Source organism: Cervus canadensis, chromosome 10, assembly GCF_019320065.1.
Source record: "Cervus canadensis isolate Bull #8, Minnesota chromosome 10, ASM1932006v1, whole genome shotgun sequence".
Lineage (NCBI taxonomy): Eukaryota > Metazoa > Chordata > Mammalia > Artiodactyla > Cervidae > Cervus > Cervus canadensis.
The window spans coordinates 53,984,039-54,005,700 of NC_057395.1; the positions used below are offsets into that span (position 1 = coordinate 53,984,039).

The 21,662-nt window shown below is 52.0% G+C and overlaps 2 protein-coding genes across 3 annotated transcripts in view; both read right to left on the reverse strand.

Moving 5' to 3' along the window:
* Positions 1-10: 10 nt before the first annotated feature.
* Positions 11-9,468, reverse strand: MTG2 (mitochondrial ribosome associated GTPase 2). Of its 2 annotated transcripts, none has more exons than XM_043480539.1 (7): positions 9,333-9,468; positions 7,768-7,992; positions 5,897-6,044; positions 5,146-5,261; positions 4,284-4,502; positions 3,981-4,119; positions 11-3,258 (listed from the first exon to the last, which is right to left on the reverse strand). In XM_043480539.1, the coding sequence occupies exons 2-7, from the start codon at positions 7,969-7,971 to the stop codon at positions 2,864-2,866; spliced, it is 1,221 nt and encodes a 406-aa protein (XP_043336474.1). In that variant the 5' UTR covers positions 7,972-7,992; positions 9,333-9,468; the 3' UTR covers positions 11-2,863. The 2 variants fall into 2 exon arrangements, with proteins under 2 accessions (XP_043336474.1, XP_043336475.1); XM_043480540.1 differs by lacking the exon at positions 9,333-9,468 and adding an exon at positions 8,539-9,320.
* A 120-nt stretch (positions 9,469-9,588) lies between these two features.
* Positions 9,589-21,662, reverse strand: part of SS18L1 (SS18L1 subunit of BAF chromatin remodeling complex) — a 28,498-nt gene continuing 16,424 nt past the window's right edge. The window contains exons 5-11 of the mRNA XM_043480541.1: positions 21,296-21,493; positions 20,384-20,545; positions 20,095-20,199; positions 19,215-19,307; positions 14,875-14,994; positions 13,294-13,421; positions 9,589-12,214 (exon numbers count right to left, since the gene is read on the reverse strand). Of these exons, the coding sequence (XP_043336476.1) occupies positions 12,188-12,214; positions 13,294-13,421; positions 14,875-14,994; positions 19,215-19,307; positions 20,095-20,199; positions 20,384-20,545; positions 21,296-21,493 (833 nt within the window). The 3' untranslated portion in view covers positions 9,589-12,187. The remainder of the gene's footprint in view (positions 12,215-13,293; positions 13,422-14,874; positions 14,995-19,214; positions 19,308-20,094; positions 20,200-20,383; positions 20,546-21,295; positions 21,494-21,662) is intronic.

Genomic DNA, 21,662 nt, shown 5'->3' on the forward strand with positions numbered 1-21,662 from the left:
GTGTCAGCAGTGCTTAGCGCTTGCTCACCTGCACATGCGTGCATGTAACTGCATGTGTGCACACAAGTGCGTGTGCTTCGTTCTGTGTGTGTTTACTGTGGTCAAATATATGTAAAACTTACCCTTTTAACCATTTTAAGTGCACAGCTCAGTGGCCTTAGGCACTCTCAAGAGTTGTGCAACCATCCCCAACATCCACCTCCAGAACTTTCTCGCCTTCCCAGACTCTGAGTCCACCCATCAAACCTCAAGTTCTGTGCGACTTCGTCACGTGATGACATGACCAGGCACCTCACGTGCTTTCAGAGCCACAGCCATCTCTACCCCCAAGCCTGACCACCACTGACCCGTCTGGACAGAACCCTCAGGGGGTGGTGCCCGCCTCTCCATGACCTTTGAATGTCCCCCCACCCCCCACCATCTGCAAACACACTGGTGTGTATCCCCACACACATGTATGTTTTACCCAAACTACTATGGGCCCAGCAAGTCTGTCCTCCTGCTTCTGGTGTCCTGGCCCTGGGATGCATCGCAAACCAGTGAACTGTGTCTCAAAGAGCCATGTGGCGGCTGATTAATATACCAGGGGCCACATGCCTGAGACAGGCCAGCACGGCCCAGGGCATGGCCGTGTAGGGTGAGGCTGACTTTGATCAGATGGTTGGGGGGCCACCAGCTGGGGGGCACTCATAGCGTGTCTGAGGAAGGGCATTGGCAGCACGGAAGCCTGGTTTCCCAGAGGATCCTTACTGGAGGGTCCCTGGTGTTGCAAGGAAAGAGCTGGAGTGGTGGGGCAGGGGGCCCAGGGGCCAGGGGGAGTCAGGCCAGGCACAGGAGAGGGTCGCCAAGTAGGGGTGGGGCAAGGATCTGTGCATGCAAGGATGGGGCCGCATAGGCTGCTGCCTGGGGTGATGAGGGGGCGTCAGCTGGGTATGAAACAGGGTGCTGACAGGGCTGAAGAGGACCCCAAATTCACATCAGTTGGAAACTCACAATATGACCCAGTTTGGAAACAGGGTCTTTGCAGATGAATTGAGAGTAAAACGAGGGAGAAGAGAACAGGGAGGTGGTGGCCACCCTGGCCCAGGAGGCGCTGAGACCACTGTCATCCATGGGGGAACAGAAGGCTGAGGAAGTGGAGAGAAGACCTCAGGGGAGGCTGGTGGCTGAGCTCCGGGGAGATGGAACCAGTGGGGAGGGATGACACTGAACAGACACCACCCGGAGGAGGGAGAAAGCCGTGGGAAAACCCAGGGCCCCACAGCCCACGCCCCGATGGCCCGACGCAGATCCAGGGAGGGAACAGGGAGTAAGCGTGAGAAAGCAAAAGTCCCCGTTCGGGGCCAGAAATCAGTAAGTGATGCTCCAGGCTGATCAAGGTAGTTAAGAGCGGCTCAGACTTCAGAGCAGATCACTCAGCAAAACGGCCAGAAGAGGCAGGTCTGGGGGAGCTGGGACGGGGGCTCTGGCTTGGCGTCCACCGGGTCTTTTAATGTCTTTAAAAGCAACCCAAATGCACTGAATGTCTGCCACCACACACTTGCTCATTCCACAAATGTATTGGTGCCCCTGAGGGTCAGGTCCTGAGGCTCTGGGGGACACAGCGAGAACTGGACGAACCCCCGCCCCTGCAGTGGGGCCCCTGGCGGGTCAGCCACACGGGCATCTTAAGCATCTCCGCCTCTGAAGAGTGAGCGTGGCGGGGGCCCTGTGAGCAAGATGAAAGGCCGTTGATAATTAAACGCTACTCAGACCTGGCTTTACTCTTTGTGGTGGCCTGAGAGAACAAATAGATGCAAAATCCATCTCTGGTTTCCAGAACACAAGGACCTCTGAAATTACAAGACATTAAAATAAAGCTTCGGGTAAAGAACTCTTGTTCTTGTTGCAGATTTGATGTCAGATCAAAACGGAATTGCTCCTGAAAGCTGAGGCGCTGGCTTATTGTTTGAGGTCTGCCCAGCCCCCATCATGCAGAAACAACACGGGTCTGAGTGATCCAGAGGCTCAGATGCCTTGAGACCCTGAGGCCAACTCCCAGAGGGCCTGTTCCCCTGCCCCCCCTCACCCCTCAGGGACACGTCAGGGGAATCAGACTTTAGCGGGGGAAACAGAAGTTTAAGACCACCTCGCTCGATGCATGGGCTTGTCTTCATTAAGGCATCTGCAGTTGGGGGACCCTGAGGTGTGGGTACAGCTCCCAGTGACACCTAGAAATACAGACCTGTCCCTGACCACCCTGGGGCTCAGGCTGCTGACACCCTGCCTGCAGACTGCAGTTAATAACCCACCGCGAGGCCCAGGTCGGATATTGGGAGCATTCAGTCGTGAAGCTCAGCTTCCAGAGAGCACAGCACCGTCTGGGATGACAGGGCGGACGTCACCCTCACTGAGTCCCTGTTCCTTCACAGCTGGGCACCTGCAAACGCTTCCCCGCCCCCTGCCTCATGCAGCAGACGGAGCATTCCTGTGAAAGGGTGTCAACAGCTGTGGCATCAGAGGCCCACCTCTGCCTCAGCTGCCACCACCTACAAGTCAGCGCTGCTGACGCTGGCTCCTGTCCACGTGCCCATCTGGTGACGTCAACTAGCATGTAGCCCATGCTATTAATAATTAGGGGCCAATTAACACAGATGAGCCCATTGCAGCGTGTCACTCACACGCAGGCAGGCATGGAAGCACTGGGGACAGACTGGCGGGGGCAGGAGTGTCCGCTGCCCAAGGGGTCCTGTCCCGGGGCAGGGGGTGTGTTGGCTGGGAGCCCCAGGTTGGCAGGAAGGCCCCTGCACCAAGGCCTCCTGGTTCCTTGGGGTTCCTTCCTCATCTCCAGTCACAGCTGGCCTGCCAGGCGCTGCCTTCTCTGCTACCACCGCAGCGGCTGGCGGCCACGCGCCAGCTCGGCGGCCACGTGGCGGTCGTGCAGTTCCTTCAGACGCAGCAGCAGCTCCTCCAGGTTTTCCCCGGTGGCCGCCGACAGGGCAATGGCCTCCTGGCCCAGGCGGGCCTGCAGCTGGGGCAGCCGGGCCCTGGCCTGCGGGAGGTCGATCTTGTTTGCCACGACGGCGTAGGGTCTCTTGGACAGGCCTTCGTCGTATTGCTCCAGCTCATACCTCAGGTCGTCCAGCTGAGTCCAAGGCTCTGGCACCGAGAGGTCTACCAGGAACAGGAGGAAGGGGCAGCGCTCAATGTGCCTGAGGAACGCCAGGCCCAGGCCCCGGTTTTGGTGGGCACCCCGGATGATGCCGGGGATGTCAGCCACTGTGGAGGAGACAAGCAGACAGTCAGGAGGGGAGCCCGGGGCCTCTGAGCACTGAAACTTTCCTTCCAAGGAATATCTCATGAGTGAAGTCGTTCAATTTTCCGCCTTGCTGATTCACCAGGCCGATTCCATCTGAGGCAATGCAGCTTCCAGTCTTGCTAATGCTTTGAAATATTTGGGTGACTGGCATGACGACAGATCAGTCTAATAAGAACTACTTAACACATTCCAATCTTTCTGGCTTCAAAAGTGATTCAAAAAAGGGGAAAACGGCTTCCTGTAATCTATTAATAATTTGATTACTGATAGAAATTATGATAGAGCCCTCTGCAAATATAAAGTGCTATACAAACCATGTTGCCAGCAGGCTTACTATTTTTAATGGGTACATTATCTTCTGGAAAAAGTTTTCTCCTCTCAAAATGGTACAGGAAAAGCTTTTAAATTCACATGTAGTCCACATGACTGATGCTGCCGAATTCCCCGTAGATGGAAGAGAAGAATAGAGGCGGTGAAAAGGAGTAATTTCCTCAGGTTTGAAATTTAAACTCAAATTCCAGAACTGCCACTAACAGATGCCTGGGGGAGGGGGTGGGAAGCAAATCTAAACTGATTTTGATAAAGAACTATAATTTTTAAATGAAGAAAAACAAGTATGCATGTAAGTTACATAAGCATGGCTCTGAACTCCACCATCACCCACTCCTCTGAGAGGTCCTACCTGCTATCTGCTGGTGGTCTTCGTAGTGAACAATCCCCACGTGGGGGTTCAGGGTCGTGAATGGGTAGGAGGCCACAGCAGGCCTTGCATTTGAAATGGCCCGGAGAAGCGAGGACTTCCCTGCATTGGGGAATCCAACCTGGAAGACAGTGAAGACTATCACCACAGAGTCTATAACTGGCTGGGGTCAGGGTGTCTCAGGTGGGGAACAGGGGACAAGCAAGAGCAGGGCTCCTAATGAAGCCAAGAGGATCTGATAGGAGAAAGCGGGTTGCCCGGCCACCACGATGCACAGACACCCACCAGTCCAGCGTGTGCCACTGTCTTGAGCTCCAGGAAGAGGATGCGCTCCTGGCCTGGCTGTCCGGGAGTGCAAGTCGTGGGTGCACGGTTGTCGTTAGCCAGGAAGAAGCGGTTACCCTTTCCCCCTGACCCGCCCACCGCTGCGATGAACTCGTCTCCTGGGCGCGAGAGGTCAGCCAGGACTTCACTTCCCTCCTTCACCAAAGTGCCCACGGGGACCTGAAACACAACAAAGCGCTTTTAGGGGCTGGGAAGGACTGGGGGCAGGAGGAGAAGGGGACGACAGAGGATGAGATGGCTGGATGGCATCACCGACTTGATGAACATGAGTTTGAGTAAACTCCGGGAGTTGGTGATGGACAGGGAGGCCTGGCGTGCTGCGATTCATGGGGTTGCAAAGAGTTGAGCGACTGAACTGAACTGAAGAGAAGAGGGTACTTCCAAGCTCCCAGAGGGAGGAGGGCCCTCAGGGGTCTGCAGGGCAGGATGCACAATGGCTTCTCCCAGTAGCACTTCTGTAGCATCAGGGTGAGCAGAGCATCTGCCAATGAGAGCGATGCTGAGGGCATGAACCCACTGCTCACACGGAGATGCCCCAGGGGGGTAGGGCAGGGGAGGCTTGTGGGGCTGCAGATAGGGACTGCGGACCTCTGGGTCCCCTCGCTGGAAGACAGAATCGTCTCGTTGACTGTGAACAGGTCACAGATGCACATGGTATGAAATCGGCCAAAAAAAAAAAAAAGAAATCAACAGAGTCCCCGTCTGGGGTTGCTCCATGGAAGACGGGCCCCTCTGGACCCCTCGCAGGACCTGGGAACCCAACGGCCCACAGGGTGGACAGGGGACTCTGTGCCTGGCCTACCCGAATATAGAGGATGGAGCCATTCCGCCCAAAGCAGTTCTTCCGGCCGCCATCCTCGCCGTCAAACCCCTGGTACCGCGAGAGGACAGAAGACAGAGACTTGACATGCTGGTCAACTGGAAGTCAAAGCGGGAAGCGTCACCGCCCTCTGTGTTAAAGGCAGACCTGTCTCATTTCATCAAGTTTCTCTTGTTCAGATTAAGAATGCAGATGGGATGAAGTTATGGCAAAAGTTACCAAACAAGCAATGAGACTTTTTGAAAAAGCTAAATTCTTAATTTCTTTTAAAAGATACTACAGTTTCCAAAAAATTCACAACTACCCATAATATCATTGTGAGTTTGAAAATAGCTGTACTTTATTATTATGTTGTGAATGGCTACTAACTTCAAGTGGACTAGTTAGCTAGGCCTTTGTGCTCCATGCGTGTAGGGGTGATCAACACCCTTTCAGCACTTGACTGAGATAGTAACAGTAAACAGATTTAACCCTTGGACATATGGTACCAGAATGTTAGATTCCCTGATAGTCTTTATGTTCCTGAAATGTTAAAAAAAACAACAAACCATCAAAGTTGGTTTGAAAGTCGGTTTGGAGTGAAATATCTAAATGTGAACATCCACATAATTTAATAAAATGATGTCCACCCATCGGTTTTGAATTCAAATTCCTGTTAGGGCAAGAAGGTGCAAACTCCCCACCCAGAGATGGTAGACACAGTGAACTCCCCCAGCTGCCCAAGGGCACCTGCCTCTCAGGATGACATGGCCCCCGTTGCCTCCATCACCGCCGTCAGGGCCTCCAAACTCCTTCCGGGGTTCGCTGTGAAAGCAGCTCACCCCATTGCCTCCGCGTCCCCCTCGGACAAGCACTCGGCGATGATCCACAAAATGCCGTTTCTGCAGAGAGCACAGGGTGCCCTGATTGGTATTAACTCCGCAGTCCTTGCAAGGACCAAGCAGCCGTTTGAAAGGTACCTTTTCTACCTAGGAAGAGCTTTAAAATTAGATGCTAATGATACTAACATTGCTAATCTCACCTAAAATGCAAATATAAGAAAGAGTTCCCAGAAGTCACTGCTATTTATAGGCAAATGGAAATCCAGGACGCAGATGTAAAGAGTGGTCAGCATGGAATACACACCCCAGAAACAAACGCGACACTAACAACCTAAATACAGCACAGCATAGGAGACACTCCTTAAATAAAGCGTCTTCCTACATTTTTTTCAAATATAAACACACTACTGAAATAACAGACCTTTACTAATGAAGTTTCTGTTCCTCAGCACGAGACACTGAGAGGGACACTCCCTGGGCCACTGCCAGGCTTCCCGCTGAGACCAGACGTCTTCTCTGGCCAACTGAGTAGGTCCACATTTTTAAACGTGGTGATGCAAACAGAGCTCTAATCTGTGAGCAAGTTCTTCTCCAGGTCCCTAAGGGAGCTACAACTGACCTAAAGAATTAGACTAACTAACCAACCAGGCTAATATTTAATAAATGTTCACTCTCACAAGACATCCAGCTGCCCGAGGTGCCAGGGTGCAAGTTGGGGCTACCACCCCAGCCCAGCTGCCCTGTCCCAAGAAGCCTGTCTGCTTCCCACAGGAGCACACAAGCAGATGTGGCCGCCCACACAGCCCCTCCGTGGGGACCAAGGCATCTGCATTTCCATAAGCAGATCTTTTTTTAAAAAAGGAAAACACACCAATATGTTAAGATGCTCTGGCACCACCAAATGGAAAAACCATGAATGACTATTCAAAAACACAATGCATAATTTTGAACATGATGGAAAGCAACCTGATGGGAAAAAAGCACAACTGATGAGCACTGTACAGAAGATAAAACTAAGAGTTAATGTTTACATTCTAGGGAGGAGACATAACCATTGAAAACCTGATACATCTGAGTACACTTGCTGACTGCCAAAGTAATTTTTCCACAGGAAGTACTCTCTGCCCTAATGAGCCTCATGTGGAACCCCCTACTTAGGAGAAAACAAAGTGGTCTTAAACATGTACGTTCTTCACTTTGATTAAAGATCATTCATATTTTAAATAGGTTTTGATAAATAGAAGAACAAAAAAGTGTGAGACTTTGAGAACTATAAAACTAAACGTCTATGCGTCCCCCTCCAATGATATAAATTAAGAACTATTCACACATATTTAAGAATATGAAAGTGAAAATTGAAAGTGTTAGTCACGCAGTTGTGTCTGACTCTCTGTGACCCCATGGACTATAGCCTGCCAGACTCTCCTGTCCTTGGAATTCTCCAGGCAAGAATACTGGAGTGGGTAGCCGTTCCCTTCTCCACGGATTTAAGAATATATATAACACTTATCTCAGACACATAGGCTAGTGATACAGGGGTCTGGGCACCCTCCGGATGAAGGGAGAGAACACCCAGAAGGGTCATCACTTTTAGCACACTGGGCACCACCTTGGGGCTGCCACAGTTTTGGCCAGCACAGTACTTGGTATCCACATGCCTTCATCTCATGTCCTCATTTTCAAGGATAAATGAAGACAAGGTAATGGGAGCTCAAAACAACATCCTGTGACTTCCAATGAGGAAACTGGAGGCAAATCCCTTCAGGGTTTCTAGAAGTCTCACCAGTTTTTTCTCCGAGAGTGGCTGCTTCCTGGGGGGTTCCTGGTGCTTGTTGCAGTCTGCACAGCTGACTGAGAGCAGCCTGGGAGAAGTGCGCAGCAGAAGAAGGCGGTTGGGCCCAGGGACCATGCGGGCTGCCAACGTCCAGCACCCCACACCCTCCAACACCGCCTGGGGTCTCGCTGAGAAAAGCCTCGAAGGTATCATGACTCCTTAACAAAAGGCAAACTGGCAAAATAAGACAGCTGGTTTAAACCTGAACATGAAATTGAAACTAAAGAAGTGTGGGCGCCTAGGCCAGAAAAATCCTGATGTATGTTTCTGAAATAAATGAGCCCACGAAAGAAGTTCTCACCTCACTCGCCACTTTCCACCCGAGTCAGGCCCTCTGAGCCCATATGCCACTTGGAAGGAGCTGCCTGGAAGCCTAATGGTTAGAATTCTGGGCTCTTACTGCCAGAAGCCTAGGTTCACTCTATGGCTGGGGAACTGAGAGCCCATAAGTCTCGAGGCCAAAAAAACCCCCCAAAACAAACCCATTTGTTTCTTACAACCCTATGAGGGGTAACACCACATGCTGGATTTTTCCCATTGGCTTTTCGAGACTTTTCCCACCCTGCTGTTTCAAGAGAATACCCTGCAGGACCACCCTCGTGGCCTTGCTGTTGGGCAGAGACTGGACAGAGTAGCAGAAGAGCTGGATACTGATTGAAGGCTGCACCACCAGCCAAGCAGCCCATGTCTACGCTCCTCTGTCCTGGTCCTTCTCCTTACCCTGCGGGTGTCCAGGAGCCGAAGCAACTCCATTGTCACCAGCTCCAGATAAAAACACCAACTCTGCTGTTTCCCTGAATGCTCCCCTTCAAATGGGGGCCTTTACACCCTCCTTAAATTGTCCTCAAGAGACTGTGCCAGGATTTTGGACCCCTACATTTTGCATGCCCATTTTAAAGCAGTGGAGGCTGAGACTCAAGAGAGGCTGTCATTTGCCCATGTCCATAATGTCCTCGCTGCACCAGTGATTCACAGCAGTGTTCTTCAAACGCGGGACACACACGCGACCACCGTCCAGTGCAATAAGGCAAGGGTAATTTTTAAAGAATCAATATCGTGTTCCTTAACTCTGGACACGTTTCTTCTGCTAAACTCTATCTGCCTGAGAACTATTTTAAAAGCGTGTTCTCCTTTCCGCTGGTGTCTCGAGAAGGGTCCTCCACAGAAGGAAGCCCCCTCCTGACAGGCCTGCGAGCAGGACGGACCGGGGCGCCCGACCAGGACAAGTCTGGGAAGTCCAGCCTGCCCCGAGCTGCCCTCAGAGCAAGACGCTGCTTCTGCAGAACTGTTTACCACGTGTGTTCACGCTCACACTGTTCTGTACGACCGCGCCACCGCAAGTACAGAACAACACCCGCGAGGACCTCGGCCCGAAGGCATCTCCGGGCTCCCGGAGCGCGCCCACGCGGGCTGAACGGAAGCAGGCAGCCCGGACCGGGGACTCGAGGGCGCGCTCGGTCCCACGCCCGCCCCCTACCCTCTCCCACGAGTACCCGGACTCTACCCACACTCACCGCCCGAGTGGGCACGTCACTTCCGGTGCCGCCTCCAGGGATCACTTCCGGGATCGGCCCCGCCTGCGCAGGGTTCCCCAGCGCGCATGTGCGGGAGGGGGAGGGGCTACGGGCGTCCGGACGGAGCCGACGAGGGTTTCCAGCGAGTGGGCGGGCGTTTCCTTTGAACCCCGGGACTCCGAGATCCCGGGCCGGGCAACCCTCTCCCACCGCGGCTTCCGGCTCCCCATCACCTCACGGAAACTCACTCTTCAGGTCGGTTCTCGAAGAGCCAGTTTATTAATCACACCAAAGGCATAAAACAACTTAAGACGCCAAAGTCCGACTGAAGAGAGAAACGGCGGATGAGGACGGCTGTCCCAGGACGGCCTGTGCTCGCGAACGAGACGGGGCTATCTGCCCGGTCACGGCCGGACGGTCAGACGCCCACTTCTGGCTCCGAGGCTGAGCGGCCGCAGGCGCTCAGCGACCGCCGAGGCGAGGCTCCGGCTGGGCGCGGGAGAGATGCTCGGCCGGCCGGGCCGGGCCGGAGGTGCCGAGTCCAGACGGGGCCGGGGCGGAATCACCGCCCGGCCTCCCGCACCTCAGCCGGGAGACCAGGAGGCACCGACCACGCCGCGCGGACGACTCGCTTCGGCCTGAGAGCTTCCGCAGACAGAAGAGACGCAAGCGAGTGACGAGCCGCTGGCATCACTCCCCACATTACATAAAAATGGACGGCACGTTAAATAAACATTTTGTTATTAATCATTAAATATATTAACACCAACAATCGTGTATAAATTAGGAAATAAATGTACAAACTATCTCACAAAGTGCTTTTTAAAATATATACAACAACATTCAAGAAATTCTTAATGTAAGACATTTCAGATTGAAGTTTTGGGATAAGTTTTTTTCAAGTGTCCTTTTCCTTCAAAAAGTATTAATACAGCACTTTAAAAAAAAAACACACACACGAAAGGCATATTCCCATATTGGCAAAGAATAAAAATAAACTATTTTCACAGTTCTCTGAAATGTTTTAACATTTTCAACGGGAAATTTTAATCCCCAATTGAGTTTGCAAATTACCTCTATGAAAATTGTCAGGAAAGAACAGAACAAAAGGGAAATGACTCCCTAAATTGAAATTGCTAATGTCTGTGTCATTTAGCAATTAAGGGCTCTCACTTCAGTAATTTAATGTAGAGATGTATTTTTTAAGCCCTTACTAGTGTCAAGGGTTTCTAAAACCCGAAAGTCTACAAAATAAACACTTATATCCCACTGTCCGTGTGATTCTGTCTCCACAGAAGAGGGCAGAATGTCCTACAACAGGACTTGTACTGGACCCCAGCTGTCCCTTCAATGAGCCTTGGTGCCTCAGCTGTAAAACAGCAACAGTAACTGTTGCCATGTTCCCAGTGGGGACGGAATTCATTCCGCTAGAAACACATTAAAAATGTCTTATAGGCTGCAAAGCATCCAATTATGGATAAAGTACTACTTTAAAATTTTAAAACATAAGACTTCACTAAAACATCACCTTCAGTAGACTTGAGATATCAAGAATTGGATTTTTTTTTTTTTTTGGATTTTCTTGGTTCTTGGAAATACGTCAGCATTTACCCAAAGATGTTTTTAAAGGGGCCATAATAAATATGGGTATTATTATCCAAGTAAAGGTTAATAAAATGTCTGTAGGACTTACTAGTGAAATGTAGAATTTTTCCTTTGACTTGACTTTTCCACATGAGCTATCTTTAACGTCTGTGCAGAGTTTAAATGGCATTTAATGTCCTAGGAATGTAAAAATGACTCAGATTTCTCTACGTAAGAGCTTTCCTTTTCTTTAGGAAGAACACAGTAAAATCAGTGGTGTTCTCTTTAAAAAATAAGATGTGAATTCCAGATATTCCTAAATGAAAAGGAATGCTTGCTTGGAGACTTGAATAAGCAGGTCCCGGAAGAAGTAGTATAAAATAACTTGTCAACTCTTTGGAGAATTTGGTGTCACTATTTTAAATTATGAATTTAGAATTGAGCATATTACATATTAAAATTCCAGAAACAGCCATCCAATAAACAAGGGTCAAACCCAAAGTAATTCCTTCAGTAATACCCTCTCCTTCCTTCAGTAATACTGCTCTCCCTGGGTGAGGCTGATCACAGTTGCCTTCTTGGATTCCTACTTATTTGGAACAAAGTCATTGATCCCTCTTTACTTTGTAATACAAAAACGTGTAACTTTTTGGATAAACAGAACCTGTGAGAGACACAGGTAAGGAGCGAGCTCTGGAAATAAAGGTTCACAGCCTCTCCAAGTGAAGCTTATTTATCCTTTCCATTGGGTAACAGAGACTGATGCAAACCACAGAAAATGCTTCCCCCACCTCCCCCTCATTGAGGCCCAGGAAGAGGCTGCCAGCCAGGGGCAGTGCAGCCAGTGAGAGACAAGTTTACGACCCCCAGTACAAGCATGACATGAGAATCAGACCTCAGGTCTGTTCATAAGAGCACGCGGACTGTGGCCTCTGGTAGGTTTGTCCCATCACTGGGCACAGAAGACTCCAATGACAAAAGGACCCCTAAAGCTAGCTAGAAACATGGAGGGGGGGACAAAAAGGGACAACCTCTCCGTTGTATGAACATACAATACTATACACAGCACCAAATATGTCACACCATCAAAGCGCCATCTGGCACCAGCGTGCACGCTCGGTGTCCTACCCCGCATGAAATGTGCGCGCTTCACAAGCAGACGCTGCGTGAGGCAAGGGGCAGCCTACAGGTCACAGCCCCTCAGAACTGTCACTGGCCTGTCCATCCTGGGCGGACATGCCGCCTCAGGATTCCTCACAGATATGGGTTCTTCACTGCTGGTAATTTCCGTACTGGCCCTGCAAGAGAGCAAGACACAGATTATAGCCCAACAGGTCTGCGTGAGAGGGTCCACACCTGAGGATGAGACAGATCCCACCCCAGCCCACACCCAGGATGAGAGGTGGACGGGGCATGGTTGGCCAGCGACCAAATGCCTCAGCCTGTTTCCATGAGGCAGGTGGGTAGCTGATGTTCTGGAAGCCACCATCCAGGCTGAGATGACTGACTTAGGTCAGTGGGTGGAAGAGGTTGGCCTACGTGGTCACACAGTAGCTGACCGTGCTGCGCCTGGGCCAGGTACCCCCGACACATCCCCACCGGACCCTGCCATGAACAGGTTTGGGACGGGCTCCCCAGGCACACTCCCCTTGGCACCGCTTCCCGCACACTCACCGGAACGTTCCAAAAGCCAATAAGATTTGCTCCCCTAATGACTCTGCCCTGGGCTTGTTTACTTCCTGTTGAAAACTCGTTCTCTACGTAAAACTGGCTCATTCTGTATCTCTCTTTAGGGAGCAGGGTGAGAAGTATTTAAATAATGAGATACAGGACCTTACCTATTCAGGTACCAAGAGAAAAACATCCCTAATCCACACAGTGCCTTAAGGTTTTATTAGACATGTAAATGGTCGTTAGTGCCTCTGACCTACCACATAGTCACTGATGGATAGTCACCTCTTGCCCAGGACTATCCTCCAAGGAGACTGCAGAGTGCCCAGGACTGATCTCCTCCCACCTACTGCCCTGCTCCTGCCCCAGACAGGTCCGACTGTGACAGGCAAGATGCAAGCTCTACAATCTGCCCAGGTGCCATAACCTGAAGGCACGCCACGGACACTGACGCTGCCAGGCATGAGGGAAACATCCGAGGTGTGAACGGACGAGACTCCAGGTGAGTTTAGGACACAAAGAGCCAGCTGTGTCTGACCAAAGTGGCAATTTTTAAAATCCTTACAGGCTCAGAGAATTCATGTTCCGGAGGAACCTGGGGAGCCAGCCTGTCCCATTTTATTGTTCCTCGTGGCCACAGGGGGAACTTTTGTCACATGTGATGCACAAGGCGGGGCGTGGGTCTGGAAACGGGCAGAAGGCTTGCCTGCTCGTAGCCATAAGGCCGCTGCTGCTGGGCGGACGGGCCTGTCTGAGATGCTCGGTAGCTTCCGTACTGCTGGCCTTGTCCCTGCTGGTAGCTGGAGTACTGTGAGGGGGCGCCCTGGGCGGGCCCTGGAACACAGCAGGATCCGTGAGATCACCCCCGCAACGCCCTCTCCCACAGGTCCTCCCAAGCCCCTGAGACATGCGTTCGTGCTAATTCAGTCATGTCTGACTCTTTGCAACCCCATGGAACGTAGCCCGCCAGGCTCCACTGTTCATGGGATTCTCCAGGCAAGAATATTGGAGTGGGTCGCCATGTCCTCTTCCAAGGAATCTCCCCAACCCAGGGATCCAACCTGCATCTACTGTGGCTCCTGCATTACAGGTGGATTCTTTATAGCTGAGCCACTGGGGAAGCCCCTGAGACATCGGCACCCGTTTTTCCTCCACATTAAACCTGAGCAGTGAAAGCACCACAGCTGGCGGCCACCCCTGCTACATCCGCATGGTTCCAGCTATGCTCCCCCACATCCAGACAGGGACTGGGGGCCACTCTCAGAGCGCTAGACCTGTTTCCTGGGACCAGTTTACACAGTCACAGTTATCACTGTAAACACAAGTTAAATGCACAGGAAATGGTGAAAATACATGCAAGACAGTGATGGTGCCTTGAAGCCTAAGTGGACAGTGTAGGTGGAATTGACAAAGGCTGAGGGGTTTTTCCAAAACCAGCTGCTTCAAGGGCTGGGACAGGGGAAATGCTATGGTCCCAGAAAGAAGCACATGCCCAAAGCCAAAAGCAGGGGGCACGTCCAAGGGCCATAGGCACCAACCCAAGCTCCCGAGAGGCAGGGCTGAGACAGCTTGAACCGTAAAATAAAGAAGTTTGTATCATAACCCGATGTGTAACATCAGTACCTGTGAGCACCTACCAATAGAAATATATGATCAATAACTAAGTGAACAGGGGAGAAGACACCTGTCTTCCCTGGAGAAGACTTCCTGGACAATCTATGTGGATGATACCTCCTCAGGTGGGGATGGACCCAGTGACACCACAGTCTGGAGGACGGGATGGAGGGAGTCGGGCAGTGGGAAGGCCTGGCAGGCGCCCATGAACCACATGACCACGGTCAGCCTCAGCAGAGGCAAGTCACACCCATGGGAGGGGATATGAAGACACTTCCCCACCATGGTCTTCTTTTCAGAATCCAGACAAAGCCAGCCTGATGGAGGGTCTACAAAGTGCCTGCCTAGCCCTCTTCAAAGTGCCAAGGTCAGGAAAGACAAGGCAAGTCTGAGCAACTTGCAACCCAAGGAGCTGTAGGACCCCAGACAGTTCAGGACAGGAAAGGACATGAGGTAGGCCCAAGAGATCTGAAGAAACTGGGTTCAGTCCACGGCCACGCACCAGTGCTGGTTTCTTAGCTGTGACCATGGGGCGCTAGGAACAGAAGAGGTTAGCCGTGGGGTACCATCAGCTCTCCCCACAGCTTTTCTGGAAACCTACAGCTGTTCCAAAATAAGAAGTGTGCAGGCACCCATTGAGTGACCACATTCCTGCAACCCCCCTCCACCTTACCGTAGCCTTGCTGTTGTCCGGGGTAGCTCTGCTGGTTGGGGTACTGCTGTTGGGAGTACGTCTGCTGCTGGGCCGTGCCCTGCTGGTACCCTGTCTGCTGCTGGCTGTACTGTGAGTTTCCTGCAGAGGGAAGTAGACGTGAGCTTGTTTCCAGAGAGCAACGGCAGCTCCGTTGTCCCCCAAGGTGTGGGCTACTTTGGGTTCCATAGATTGACTCTGCTGTTCCAGTACCTTTTCTTTACCACAACAATACAAATTACTTTATTATACTTCTCTCTTACTCTCTGATAGAAATACAAAAATACAGCCAAAATAAAAAGATTATTGCAGTTAAAACAAAGCCTGATACCAGGGCTTTGAGGTCCTGATCCCGGGGACTGGTGGCCTTATTTGGAAAGAGGGTCTTTGCAGATGTAATTGTTAAGGGGAGGCCATACTGGATTAGACTGGGCCCTAACCCAGTGTCCTTATAAGAAGGAGATCTGGACACACACACAGGGAAAGGCTGTGTGACTTCCACAGTTCAAAGGGACCCCACGCGTTTCAGTGCACTTTCGTTTTACAGACAAATGTGCAAGCCAGTTCAGACCTGTAATGTGTTTGTCCTCTGACTTCATGGATGAAAAGATGCAGAAATTTGCCTCTGTATTCTTCATCTATATGTGGGTATAGTCCCAGAGTTGTTTTAGGTTCGTTTTTTCTTTTTTTTCCGAAAAAAATGCCTTAATTCTCATTTTCAAAAATCTTAACTAGTCAGCCAGCACCCATGCTAAAAGCCTCATTTTTGGAAGAAAGCTCATAGTAAACTTTGAGAGAGTGGTAAGCATATTAACAAATAGTTATCAAGGGTTAAGAGCGAATGTAAACAACCATTTAAAAATCCTACACCTACAATGGAAAAGAACCTAAAATAAGTACATATGTAAATATATGTGTGTATATATATATATATATATATATAACTGAGTCACTTTGCTGTACACCTGAAACACGACACTGTCAATCAACTATATTTAAATAAAATTTTAAAAATCAATAAAAATTAAAAATATTTCTACAAAGTCTTCCTAACACAGGTCACAAGAGTTTTAGATTGGTGTAGAGATTAAATGCCATTCAGTTTTCATAGTGCTTTTATACAAAGACCAATTTAAGCCTAGTTTCATTGTTTTCTTTCATATAGGGCTTTGCTCTTCAACACCACAGTGCCTGCCCTTTAACTTACAGTATATCTGGTCCTACTTTGCATAAGACCCCACCCTCTAACAGGAGCAGCTGGAGGCAGGGGGCCCAGGAGTGTTTACTCCTCTGTGGCATCAGAGAGCCAGTGAACAGCCTGCCCAGAAAGGAGAGCTATTTGTTGTTTTGTTGTTGTTCTTTAATGAAAACATATTCTGGAAGTAAGAGACAGAGGCACCGTCAAGAGGCCAGGTTATGAACAATGGAATCCAAATAACCCATTTTTCTACATTATTTTTCCAGTTGTAAATAACTTTCCTCTTCTAGGAGTTGTAAATTGTTAAGTATTTAAAAACTGGGATCCTAATAATGTACATTAAAAAATAACAGCTTTATTGAGAGCAAATTCATGTGGAAAGGCTTAAAACCCCACTAGGAAGTCCATTTCCAGCTGCACACAAAGAAAAGGAACACGCTCTGTAATATGGGCAAACTTTTCTCCAAGGTGGGCTCTGAGGAGCCTGCCAGGTCTTTTTAAAAAATTATTTGTTTATTATTTGGCTGAGCCAGCTCTTAGCTGTGCTGTGGCATGTGGGATCTTTAGTTGTGGCAGGTGGGATCTAGTCCCTTGACCAGGGATCGAACCTGGGTCTCCTGCACTGGGAGTGTGGAGTCTTAGCCACTGGACCACCAGGGAAGTCCCTCCTGGGTCTTTCTGACTGATCACCATCTAAGGAAACACCCTGACTTCTGCTCCCTCCTCACAACCATGGCCAGTCCCAGCAATAATGGCCAATGGGACAGCCAATGGCCAAGGAGGTGTCAGCAACTGGTGGAGATGAGGGTTCACTGTCCTTGTGTCTCCTGAGAAGTACATCAGAGACTTGGCAGGTTTCTCCAGGGCTGCAGAGTTTCGGGGCCCATCTGCACGTTCTCATGTCTTACAGTCCCTGTTCTCCTCCTGTGGTAACAGGTAAAGGGGCTAATTTACAACAGCAGCCGCTGAGGCCTGGACACAGCAAGTGTGCAGTAAGAATGCAGCGCAGATCTCAGGCACCCAGAAAAACCTTCCCTTGACCCAGGGCCAAACCCCAGCAGAAGATGGGCTGGTTTGGACAACTCTGAAACAAGAGGCAGGACTCTTTGAACATGCCTGAGGGATTCTCAAGAGGGTCTTGTGGGAGCAGCAGAGCCAGGGAGCCCAGATTCTGCCCTTCCTAGAACAACCTGGGGCTTTCCCTCCACTGGAGCAGAGACGACAACTTCCCTTGTTTTTCCGCTCCTTTTCATTTGTTTCTATCTTGAGCAGAGACGACAACTTCCCTTGTTTTTTCCGCTCCTTTTCATTTGTTTCTATCTTTAAGACTATTGCGACAGTCTATGATGTGGCCATGAAAAAAGGAAACATTCATTGGTGAAAGAAGAGGCTGGTGTTAATAAATGTGGCAGGAATGTGGCCACAAAACAAAGGAACAAACCCATGATGGTGACTTGTCTATAAAACCTTGTCGTCAAGCACAGATGAGCCTTGGGGCCTGAGTGGCGGCTGTCTGGGGCACAGCCACCCTGCTGTCCCGAATGCCCACCCACAGTTACCACTGTCATCGGGAGAAACTGAGAATCGACCCGAGGACTAGGGGTGGGGAGCAGATCTGCACAGCCACAGGGTTAGCGCTTTGATTTTCAACGACAGCCAATAATGTTTAATATTTCGAAGTTTGACTTCTAAATGGACAGATACATTGATGCAATTTGAAATCTAAAACCAAACCCAGTCCACCTTGGAGAGGTCCAGGGCCCGCCTGCACCACCCGCCTGGCCTGGCCTTATCACCCCGGAGTCACTTCCATCACTGTCCCCAGTATTTCTGGTCTGTCTTTGGTGGGTGGGTGTGCTCTTAGCACTCACTGTTTTGCACAGAAGGCAGCATCCAGACACCCTGGTGCTGCACATCTGGTGTGACCCGGGGGACCTGCCACAGCAGCACTCTGGACATGTCACAGTGGACACTGGCTGTGTCTAGCCTCTGCTCCTGCAAACCTCATGGAGAGGAAATGCCTGTGGGACGCCAGGGTTTCCATGGAGGGCTCTGTAGTGGTCCTGACAGCAACCCTGTCCCACCCAGCTGGGTTTGCTGTGCCACTTCTCGGCATCTCTCACTCCAGGGAACCCGCAGGGCACCTGCCTCCTGTGAACAATACCAGGACCAGCCACCCGTGTCTCTTGAGGTTCCTCATTCCCTTGGGGGACAAAGCTAGTTATGGCAAAGTCCTTCACGTCGGTTTCAAGCCACCCCTTATCGCCCCCGCCCAACACCCCTGCCTTTTTCAGGGCACAGACCACTCCTCTGAAGGAGACACCCCCACCTTCCAACCTAAAAAAGACCAGGCAGGCCAGGCGTGGCCAGTACCGTGTGTGGTCCTGTGCGGGGGTCACTAACCAGGTGGAACAAAATGTTTCCAGATCCAGGAGGAAACCATGCCGTCTGCCACACCTGCCCTAAAATAAGTCACTGGATGTTTTAGCAAAGTCCTCATCAATTATGGAGGGTGAGTGCTTGTAACCCAAAGCGAGGGTACAAACTGCACTTGAGGCTTTGACAAGCCTGCCCTGGTGAGCAGCGTGGAAGGCGGGCAGGGGCTCCTCCTGAGGAGGAGGCTGAGCCCAGCTTTCCCAGAGAGGGAGGGGAAACAGGGAGGCAGTGTTTCCTGGGGACAGATGGTCAGTTCAGGAAGATGAAGGCTCTGGCGATGACGCTGTGACATCACAGCGTGCACTAGTGCCACTGAAGTGTGCACTTAACAATGGCTAAAACACTAACGTTATGTGTTTCTACAATTAAAAAAAGGTCACCCCCAAAGTCACATTTTCTAGTTACTCATTCCATTTATATCATCTGTCTTTTCTTTCCTGGGCCACTGGCAGCACTGACGTTGTCCCCACTCCTGACCAGCAGACTGGGGCCCTGGATCACATCGCCCATGAGCTTATTAGTGGCCCCTCTCCTCTCAGGGCTTCCTGGGGGCAGCAGGAAGTCCTTTCCAGGGCCAGCTGGCACTCAATCAGTTTGGCGACATCACCTTGGCGGCTTTATCAGCACCCGCCCCATTTCTGCAGGCCCTGTGCACATTGGGCCTGGAGCTCACAGCCAGCTGCCTTACCGCCCTCGTAGTAGTGCTGCGTGGAGTCCTCAAACGACCGGTCATAGGTCTGCTCTGTGTAGGACGCTGGCTGGTAGGCATAGTCGCCGTGTCCTGCAAGGAAACGAGACGCCTAGCGTCAGCGGAGGTCCTGGCTTCCCAGACCCGGGAAAGACCACATGGACTCAGCCATCAGGTCAGGATGGCCTGCCACTGGATGTGGGTCCCGTGTCCTAGACGGAGCCCGTGGGGGCGCTTCCTGCTGTCTGGCAGCCGAGGTTCCTTTAAAGTGCAGATGGCCACCTGCTCCTGGGGCCAACAAGCCAAGGTTTACAGGGCATACTTGGTGCCCCATGTCCGACACACACATGTCCATTAGCTCTTAATGTCGCTATGGTCACCATCCCGCCACCAGCTCCCATCGGAGTGCATGACCCCTCTGGTCTTGGCCACCTCCCCACGGCCCACTGCCTGACCCAGTCACACATCCCTGCATGGGGTCCTCTCCAAATCCCACCCATCCTCTGTAGTCACTTTAAGCCATCTCCACAAACCCTGATTTTAAAGATGCTGGAACGGTGACATGAAAAAGGAAAATAACCTGCAGAAGTTGTAACTGAGCAGCTGGGAGGTGGGTGTTACGGGACATAGAGTTGGCTCAGGTTTGTCACGTTCCTGAAGGCACTTCACCACGAGCTCGTGTCCATCCTTTGGACATTTATGTCCATCCATTCAGAGGACTGTGTCCCCAGCCCCAGGGAGCCCAGTGCCAGAAGCTTTTCTCAACAGAGACCAGCCCCTACCCTCAAAGGGAACTCTGGGTGCTTTGCTGGCGGGGGCACTGGGGCTGAACTGGGAACAGCTGGGAAGTGGGGACAGATGCCAGGGAAGTGGACCTCACCATCGGGGTAGTACTGCTGGCTCATGGGCTCCGAAGCGGCCTGGCCGTGGCCGTACTGCTCACCGCCGTAGTACTCCTCCTGGCCCAGGTACTGCTGGGACGAGCCTGGGGGAACAGTGCTGACGTCACCTCCCCGAGCCCCAGAACCTCCCAGACAGGCCCACTCAGAGGACACCCCACCAGGCCCACCCAGGGGACATGGGGCCCTGCCACATGTCCAGCCCCCAGGAGCCGGGCTTCCCACAGCGGCCTTCCCCCCACCGGTTCCCTGTACCGAGGGTGGCCTCACCTTGCTGGGAGGGCCGGTAGGGCGCCATGGGCCGCTGCCCCATCACGCCGCCCCCCTGCCCGCTCTGGCCCATCATGGCCATGGACTGGCCCTGGTAGTGCTGGCTCCCGCCCTGTGCCGCGCTGTAGTGAGACGAGGCTGCCTGCTGGTGCATCATGGACACTGGGGGACACGACAGACCCCAGTAACCCAAGCAGTTCCCGGGTGGTGCCTCCCCCACCCTCAGACTAGCCTGCACCCTCACCCCAGGCTGAAGCTTCTACAAGGTCCCCCCAGGGGGCCACGTCACCCTTCCTGCCAAACTGCCTTTGGGTGACTCATAAAATGTGAAACGGGGTCCCTACTCTGGTCCCAGAGAAGCCTGTGGCCCTGCCCTCCCCAGACTGTAGCCTCAAAGGGGGCTCCCCCTGCCTATCCTTTCCTGCCCCCCTGCTCGGGACCCTCCAGGCAGCGCTGTCCAGCACAAGGTATGTGAGCCACATCACAGAATGAAAAGAAACAGGTGAAATATATTTCAGCAACATTTTATTTGAATCAATATATCCCAAATAGGTTGTTTTCAGTATGTAATTAACATAACAAGCAAGGAGAAATTTCGTACCCTCTGTTCCTGTTCTAAGCTTTCAAACTCACGGGGCACCCCAGTTTGGACGCAACGCTTCCTGAGTGCTCAAGGCCCCAAGCTGCCCAGCGGGGCTCCCGCCACCCCTCAGCATGCCCTGCGTGCCTCCTGCCTGTGGAAGCCCTACCCCATCCTCCCAGCGCGGGGTGGGGCATGCCACCACCCTTCAGAGCCTCCCCTGAAGCTGTCGTGGGAGCAGCCAAGCCCCCCACCCGCCGGGCCTGTACCCACCAGCGCCGCCCCTTGGGAAGCTGCCAGAGGAGGGGGCCATGGGCAGAGCGGAGTGGTACCTGGGTTGGACTGCATGCTGATGTTGGCCCGGGACACATAGTTGCTGATGGCGCCCTGGCTCTGCAGGGGTACACTCTGCGAGGCAGGGCCTGAGTGGCTGTAGCCGGGCCCTGAGCCGTGGCCGCTGCCCGACATACTCATAGAGGTGGTGGGCAGCGTGCTCTGCGCCGTCTGCTGCAGGGACACGTGGTTCGGACCTGTGGTGGGTGAGGGGGTGTGAAACCCACAGAAGACCGGCTCTGAAGAACCCCCCCACCCCGCTGAGCTTCCTTCACGTGACTGTGCAGGGGGGAGGCTGACCATGGTCAAGCACACAACCAGCGAAGGAAACGGCCTGCTTCCCATCACGTTAATCAACCGTCCCAA

Bases quoted from the DNA above. Each gene is read 5' to 3' on its own strand.
- MTG2 (XM_043480539.1), bottom strand. From the start codon at position 7,971: ATGATACCTTCGAGGCTTTTCTCAGCGAGACCCCAGGCGGTGTTGGAG. The intron at 4,503-5,145 runs GTAGGCCAGGCA...GTTGTGTTTCAG, and splicing joins GCTCCATCCTCTATATTCGG to GTCCCCGTGGGCACTTTGGT. The intron at 3,259-3,980 runs GTAGGACCTCTC...TCTCCTCCACAG, and splicing joins AGACCACCAGCAGATAGCAG to TGGCTGACATCCCCGGCATC.